At 44.2% G+C, this 8,857-nt stretch overlaps 1 protein-coding gene across 1 annotated transcript in view; it reads right to left on the minus strand.

Annotated features, from left to right (window-relative positions):
• Positions 1-1,621: 1,621 nt before the first annotated feature.
• The window catches only part of LOC112075543 (protocadherin-16-like), an 11,243-nt gene continuing 4,007 nt past the window's right edge, over positions 1,622-8,857 (minus strand). Inside the window, exon 3 of the mRNA XM_024142529.2 lies at positions 1,622-2,567. Coding sequence (XP_023998297.2) covers positions 1,707-2,567 — 861 coding nt within the window. The 3' untranslated portion in view covers positions 1,622-1,706. The remainder of the gene's footprint in view (positions 2,568-8,857) is intronic.

Consider the following 8,857-nt stretch of genomic DNA (forward strand, 5'->3'; position numbering starts at 1 on the left):
AGCTGTCTGTTAGCCAATGACCGCAAAGATGAGCAGATGTGTAGTACTTCTCTTTATCTCAACACACTGAAGTCACAATGGAACTTCTCCACTCTGGGCAACAGGAATGCGCCAACGTACATAGCTGAGTTAGCATAATAGATAGAAACTAAAGGTGTGAGGTCACGCTATGACTTTCCACCTTAGTTGATATGTCTGGTTGTTTTGCAACTGAGGTTTCTGAGTGGGATTGTTTGTCACGTCGACTCTGACATCTGAAAAGGAAAGGAGAGATGTTGGCATTTCAGAATGATATCAACAATGATGTTTAAATGAAAAATGTTGTTTTTCCCCGGGAAAAGGTAACCCCTTGTGTGTTTGTTGGTTAGTGAGGTGTCTCCAACCGTCTCTCTCTCTCTCTCTGTTTCTCTCTCAATATTCAATTCAATTCAAGGGGCTTTTTGGCATGGAAACGTGTTAACATTGCCAAAGCAAGTGAGGTAGATAATATACAAAATACAATATCTCTCTCTCTCTTCTCTCTCTCTCTCTCTCTCGCTCCTCTCTCTTCTCTCTCTCTCCTCCTCTCTCTCTCTCTCTTCTCTCTCTCTCTCTCTCTCTCTCTCTCTCTCTCTCTCTCTCTCTCTCTCTCCTCTCTTCTCTCTCTCTCTCTCTCTCTATCTCTAATTCAATTCAATTCAATTCAAGGGGCTTTATTGGCATGGAACATGTGTTAACATTGCCAAAGCAAGTGAGGTAGATAATATACAAAAAGTCAAATAAACAATAAAAATGAACAGTAAACAAAAAAATTTACAATGGTGTTTGTTCTTCACTTGGTTGCCCTTTTCTTGTGGCAACACGTCACAAATCTGTGCTGCTGTGATGGCACACTGTGGGAATTTCACCCCAGTAGATATGGGAGTTTATCAAAATTGGATTTGTTTTCCGAATTCTTGTGGATTCTGTAATCTGAGGAAATATGTCTCTCTAATATGGTCATACATTGGGCAGAGGTTAGGAAGTGCAGCTCAGTTTCCACCTCATTTTTGTGGGCAAGTGAGCACATATCTCTCTCTATCTCTCTCTATCGCGTCTCTCTCTCTCCTCCCATACAGTAAGTTCTACTAGTGTTTCCTCCAACCACTCTACTCCTACCGTCAAGGCAGCTGAAGAATTTCGTCATGAAGCCCCGAGTCCTTTCCAAATACTACCGCTGCACCGTCGAGAGCGTCCTGACCTGTTGCATCAAGGCCCGGTACAGGAATTGCTCCGTCCACGACCGCAAGGCCCTCCAGCGGGTGGTGAAGACAGCCCAGTAAATCACCGGGAACGTTCTCCCACCCATCCAAGATATCTAATCTAAACTATGCCTGAGGAAGGCCCGCAGCATCMCCAAGGACCACACACACTCCAGTCACGAGCTGTTCTCACCCTTAATGTTGGGAAGATGTATCGGAGCACGAGGTCTGATACCAACAGGCTCAGAGACAGTTTCTATCTACAAACCATCAGACTGCTGAACACTTGAGGTCTGATAGGAACTGTCTCTGAGCCTGTTGGTATCTACAAGCCATCAGACTGCTGAACACCTGCTCTGATTCTCCACACCTTAGCACTCATGCACTCACTCGTCCACACACACACACACACACACACATACACATACTCATATATATTCCTGTTACACACACATCACAGCTGCTGCTCTTATTATAATGCTCAATTTATCCACAGGAAGAACAACAAGATAGCAGTGAGAGATAGACAGAGAGAAAACAGACAGACAGACAGACAGACAGAGCTGTTCCTACCTCTAAGAAGCAGGTCCCGACTGCTGTATTCTCCTTGATCGTAACGTTGTAGAAGTTACTAGGGAACACCGGCTCGTTATCGTTTACATCCTGCAGCACCACGGCAACCCTCGCCGTCGACGACATAGGAGGCCGCCCGTTGTCCGTGGCAACCACCGTCACGCTGGGCGCTGGCTCCGACTCATAATCCAGTGCCATCGCCGTGGTGATGATCCCCGTCACTGGGTCGATGGAGAACCAATCGGAGTGGCTCTTTTTGTCTTTGAGGAGGCTGTATCGGATGTCCCCATTGGGCCCCTGGTCCTTATCCCGGGCCGTCACCTGGAGCACAAAGGATCCTGGGTAGACGACCTCCGGGATGGTCTGTTTGTAAGCCTGCTGGTCGAAGAGTGGTGGATTATCATTCACATCAGTGACCTGGATAGTAAAGGACGACTCAGCCCTGAGAGGAGGGGTGCCTGCGTCTGTTGCCATCACTCTCAGCTCGTACGTGTCCCTCTCCTCGCGGTCCAACACCTGGTCCACACAGATCAGATAGATAATACTGTCCTTGGTGGTCAGGGCGAACTTCCCATCCCCTCCCTCGAGCGAAACGTTAACGTTAGCGTATTCTCCGTAGTCGGGGTCGGTCACCGAGATGCGTGCCACGTACTGGCCGGGCTGGGCGCCTTCGGAGATACGCGGCGAGCCGTCTTCGCTGAGGAAGATGATGGTCATGGTSGGTTGGTTGTCGTTGTAGTCTCGGACGTGGATGGTGACGAAGGCATTGGTCACCTGGATGGCAAAACAACAGTAGCTAGTCAGACATGTATTTATTAATGCTAATCAGATAAAATGACATCTTCACTGTTCTGTTTTGAYTGTCRTCAGCACATCCATGTTGCTAGGTAYGCTGTATTACATGTCTAATATTGAATGTGTTCCTAGCCTCTGGGTGGAACCAACACCATCTTTTCACTTGGAGACTATTGAACGTAAAAAAAGAAAGAAAAGGATATCATTCCCAAACAACGTATACACACACTACACACCCACGCCGATGGCTGTGACGGWCATGGGATTTTGGATGACGGCTAAGTAAAGGGTAAATAAAAATAAATAAAATATTGGTCAGCCAAATGAGTCGCGGTCATCGTAATAACCATTCAAATTGGTTTTTTTAAGACACACATTTTCTCGTCTCCTCCGCTCCGGACTGATGTGCTCCTGCTGTTGGGAGGGGTGCGTTGCCTAGGCAACCAAAGACGTGTTTGCTACAACACCACGCTTGTTACACTAAGGTCCGTGTTTCCGTTGGTTTCAGTATCTTGTGGTTGGTTTTTTCTTTGTTCGTCGCTCGCCCAGGCACTCGTATGGCCATCTTGATGTATAAATGTATTATGGATCGTACCACCTGAAGACTGGTCGTGTGCACACTCAGTTTGGCCGGTCCGTGTGTTGCACCCTTTTCTCCATGAGAACAGGACAAATAAAGGTTATTCTAAAATCTATACTGGATAGTACAGTCAATAATCATAGCTCTCTCCGGTCCTTGCAGAAGTTGTCTTGGCGGTCGCGGGGACGCTGACGAGGCAGACAACGGTCTGGATCATCTGTGATGCCCGGGGAGAATGTCAGAGCCCGGTCTCGCCAGACGCGGACTCTGACCGGCTACTTCTCTAGTCGTCATGGGCTAACGCGAGGCATGGTCGGCAGGGGTCATGCAACTTCGCTCGCAGTTCTGAACCGTCCGGCGGTCGGGAGCGCGCTATCCTCGAGTTCGAAGAGCCATGTCCACACAGGCGATCAGGACGTCTTCGTGTGCGTACGACGGTGGGCAGAGAACAAGCCAGCCACCTGTATGGTGTGTGTTTTGTGGGGGGTGATGGCACAGCCGACTGTACCATATAACCAATGGGATGATATACAGACCTTTAATGAAATAAAATAATATATTATTGTTCTCGGCTAAAGAGGGGTTATGACCGCGTTTAGAACTTGTTTATTGTACCATTAAAGGCGTATTTTCATCACAACACAATTATATATCAAAGTTTATTTACTCACTCACAGCAGGTCGTGGACTAGATTGGGTGCGTTAGTTACTATTATCTCGACATATACATATAGTTACCAAGATGTGGCTTGTGGTTGTTTTATGGACCGAGTGATATAATGACGGTCAACCCACACATATTGGCAGTCGGGCTCGGAGGCTTAAAGGATATTCCAGAGTGTAGGAATGGCCCAGTGGGAGAGGAGTGTATATCTAATTACGTGCTCGGACCTAACAAGACTGGGTGGGCTAGTTTATCGGGTTCCGTTCTTTTTAGCTGTTGTTTATGTAACTTATCTTTTTTTTAAACTTATTTTTGTACATAAGATGTTTCTGCGCGCGTCGGAACCCACTCCTGCGGGCCCGGCATGCTCTTATACCGGAAGAGATAACTCTCACTGAGTGCGGCAAGCAATCCGGGAACAGTGCCGCGAGTGGGGCCATATATGGGCCGTTACGCCACAGTAACTGTAGAAGCTTTTTCACTTTAACTGGAGTTCCGGACCCGAGGTTTCCCAGCTCGTGACGCAGGGAGGCAGCTTACTCACTGCGATTGACGTGGTTGCCAGGGAGAGGAAAGGACAGAGAAAAATGGGGCAAGGTACAGAGGGCCTGCGGTAAGGCCTTCGCCTCCTTTGCGATGAGAATTGTCGGTCGCCAGGGCCAAGGGTCGGAGTTAAACCCCCTGGGCCATCTGGGTTCTACCGGAAGCGCTGTCGCGGCTCCACGGTACGATCATTACGTGTCCAGGAAAATTGCACTCACGTTTATTGTTTCACACCCGGAGGTTCGGGAAGGCCGTCCTACTCGTGAAACCGTAACCGGGAACATGAGCAAGTAACGATACAGCTGGGTGGGGTTTTTACACTGGGCAGGATAGTCCCGGCAGGGGAATTAGAACAGGGCAGCTCTGGCTGTACTGAGATCTAAGGCGGCGGGCGGGTCTTCAGTGGGTTATAGGTCGGCTTTAAACAACAGATTGGTGTAAAGGCTATCTCAAGGAAGTCTCATGTTTTTGCTCGCTACTGAGAGGGCTGCGTACAGGGATGATGCGACTAGAGGATGTAGACACAACTATCTACGCAAGATAGAGTGCTTTATTTTCTCGGGGTTTTAGCGTTTTGCCATAGGTGTAGGCGTCGTGGCTCTAACTACCCCACAACAGACCGTGCTTCGGAGCAGCTCAAGCGAAGACAGCACTCGAAGCTCGAAGTACTCACTTGTTTGCAAGGTCAGGAGCAATTCCTGCGGCTGATTTGTGCAGGAGATGCATAGTGTAGTAGTAGAAAGATAAGAAATGAGGCAAAGAGGAGAATAAAGTTACGCATAGGTCTGATTACGCCAGATAGTATAGTCGAGTTTTAGAATATGATGCCATTAATAGGAAGGCCGGGTGCAGGAGTATGGGAATTTGTTAGTATGCGCAGTTATTGTGTGAAGATGTGACAACTCAGGAGAGGAGAAACGTCGACGCTTGTACGAGATAGTAAAAAAGGTAGGTAGTTACGTTGTCAGAGATGAGAGTATAAGTGGATATTGATGAATGATTATAGATACTGACACTGAGTGAAAGATAGTAAGATAGAATTTATGTGATTGAGAAAAGACAATATTTAGTAGTGGCATTAGCCTAGATTAGGAACAGCGAGGATTCGATGAGTAAAAAATGTAATGTGATAGATGACAGACGGAAAGCTGCCATGTAGTGAATGGATAAAGCAATATCACTATGGAAGAAGGTATTAAATTATAAAATACAATATGATTTTGGATTATTAAATATAAATATGAGAATTGATAAAGAAGGAAGTATGGAGAGATGCAGTTACGATAAAGACTTGACGGAGGAAGTTGAAAGAATTGATCATTGTAGGAGAGAGGGCGTAAGGTATTTACCCTATTCAGGGTGCAACATCGTGAGAAGGTAGGAGTAGAAGAAAAAGAACATTTATTTATGGAGGGCTAAATTCTGAACATAGAAAATTCTTATAATAGAAACTGCCATAGAGCATGAATAGTTCGCAGGCAATGGAGAGTTGAGCGTACAATTGGTAGATGAATAGAGAGAGCGCATATGCTAGTAAGTTAAGAGAACTGGTGTAGTGAATAGATAAAGCGAGATATTGGGATAATCTGATATAGGAGTAAGTAGATTGCAGAGAGTAGACCTGAAAGATAGAAGACGAAAGACGTAATGAAGTAGATAAACATTAGAATTTTGAGAGATCACTAAGCTATTGAGAGTATAATCACGACAGGTTGTGGGAGCGAGTGTAATAGTAGGTGGTGATATATTACTACCGAATTAGATTGTTCACGTGATACACAGATAGGTGGAGTCAATGTGGAAGTGAGAGATAGGACAAAATTATTGGATATAATAGAAAACGAAGGAATACCTCTAAGAGCTATTGATGCAAGAAATAGGAAGGTGTATGGACATAGAGGAGAAGGGCGGTATGTCGCAGAATTCAGTAAAAGATGAGAATATTGTAGTGAGACTATAATACTAAGTGTAAGTTAAAAGAGGTCGTATATATCAAAGAGAAAGATAGGTAGATAATAAGAATATGGAAGTGGGAGAGTGAATTGAATAAAAGTGAAAAAGAGAGAAAAGTACCAAAGATACATTAGATAGTAAAGAAATTGTGGAGTAGTAGAGTAATACAGGATCACAAATTGAGGAATGGCTCTATGAAATTGAAATGAGAGAAGACAAGAGAAGAGATATATCACAAGGAGTGAAGCAAAGTTATATGATTATTGCGTGCATGTGAGATCATGAGACCAATAATATAGTGGGTAGAGCTACGATGATATTATGATCGATAAAGGGAGGGAGGGAATATCGTATATGCTGTAAGGATATAAATAATGGAGGAGAATATAGACAGTACTAATATGAACTCAAGCAGAGGGTAATATAAGGATGAACGATGTAAGTGAGATCAAGAAATAGAGACATTGGCTGGTAGCTCCAATCTGCAGACACGGTAGCGTAAGTATCGAAAACAATAGAGTCTAAGGCAATCAGATATTGAAGAATAATAGGAATGTGAGAGAATCTAATGTATCAGAGGTTATTTGGGGATAGTGCACGAGGAGAGAAGCTGCAGAGCGTCGATGTTTAAAGACGAGTAAGAGGTTTAAGAAATACTGTTTAAGAGAGTGTAATGCGAGATGGAGTTGAGAGCTATAAAGGGAGGCTAGGAGTTATGACAGAATAACATTATTACAAGACTATATAAAAGAAGGAAGATGAGCATCGGACAGTAGTGTACACAGATAAGGAAGTCTTTAGCGACTACAGGGAATGAGCAAAATTGTTAGGCAATAAACGCAGATGTAAGAATAAGGGAGAGCTGATAAATGAATACATGATCTGATAGAGGTGCTCTTCATGGTCTCGTAGGCAAGAGTAAGACATCTCTGAGAACGGGTTATATGAAAAGGACATATTAAGGATCAACTGTGGAATTGCCGGACGACTAGGAGTGGAATGATAAACGCGTAGAGAATTATTAAGGAGAGAGTAGCTCGGCTTAGCCGCATGACAAGAGCACCACAGTGAGATAGGTAGAAGTAATGCAAATTGAAACAGAGTCAACATTCACACAAGGGAGACGGTAGGTAAGAGGAGCTGGAGAGCATAGAGCAGAAGTTGATATCCTAGAGAGAAAGAGTGTGGAATAATACCTGAGCGTTGTTGGCCGAACATTAAACACATTGTCTCAAGGAGTAAGAAAAAATTATCAAGAAGGGACGAGTGTCCTTTCACTGACATTATATTTACAAATCATCTGGCGCTTGTGTGAGTTATATGTGAATAGTATCTAGATGTGGTCAAACATGTGATGTAGTGTAGAGTAGGCAGACACATCCATAAAGGGTGTATTCTCAGCGGTTGGAATTAGGTCCAAGAATAACTAAAGGGGTTGGTTTAGACACTTGCGTATAAATGAACTACCAGATCCGTAAGCAATCACGGACTTGTAGCCATCGAAGAATGCTTGATATGGAGATGGCACTATCCATTGGCTAAATGACAACACTGGGATAACAAGGACGCGTTGCTGTAAACTGCGGTCGTATCCTTGCTGTAGTCTACGGACCTTGACTGTATCATGTACCATTGTCTGTATCATGGACCTTGCTGTAAGTCATGTATCTTGCTATAACAGGAACCCTTGGCGTAGTAGATCAGGACCTTGCTGTATCATGAACCAAAGATTGAGATGGTGATCATGTTATCTTGCTATATAGCAATGGACCTTGCTGTATGAGAGATGAGAACATGCTGCTGTAAGATAATGGGATGAGAACCAATTGCATGTGAGTAGTATTCATGTAAATACTAAGCAGAACATGGACCTTGCTCGTATCCTCGGCCTGCCTGTATCGATGTATCTTGCTATATGGGAAAGATATAGAAGTAACAATAAGATAAGATGCTCGTAATCTATGAACATTGCTCTGATTAATAAATTTATTTTTATGGACCTTGCTGGTAAATCATCGTATCTATGCTATACATAATGAGAAGCCAATGTGAACTGTATTAAAACATGGACCTTGCTGTATCAAAATGGACTTGCTGTATACTACAGAGTCAAGACGGACACAATTAGACGTAGTAAAGAGTAGATGACATAGAATAAATCGTAGGATTGACAATTAATGATTACATGGACTTGCTAGACATGGACCTGCTGTAACATGACCTTGCTGTATCCTGTATCTTGCTGTATCATGGACCTTGCTGTATCATGACCTTGCTGTATATGACTTGCTTTGTATCCTGTACTTGCTGTATCATGGACTTCTGTATCATGGACTTGCTGTACAGGACTTGCTGTAACACGGACCTTGCTGTATCGCTGTATCTTGCTGTATCATGGACCTTTGCTGTACATGGACCTGCTGTACCTGTATCTTGCTGTATCATGGACTTGCTGTATCATGGACCTTGCGTATCCTGTATTTCTGTAATCAATTATAGAACACATTGCTGTATAATGGACCTTGCTGA

This window comes from Salvelinus sp. IW2-2015, unplaced genomic scaffold, assembly GCF_002910315.2.
Source record: "Salvelinus sp. IW2-2015 unplaced genomic scaffold, ASM291031v2 Un_scaffold3230, whole genome shotgun sequence".
Taxonomy (NCBI): domain Eukaryota; kingdom Metazoa; phylum Chordata; class Actinopteri; order Salmoniformes; family Salmonidae; genus Salvelinus; species Salvelinus sp. IW2-2015.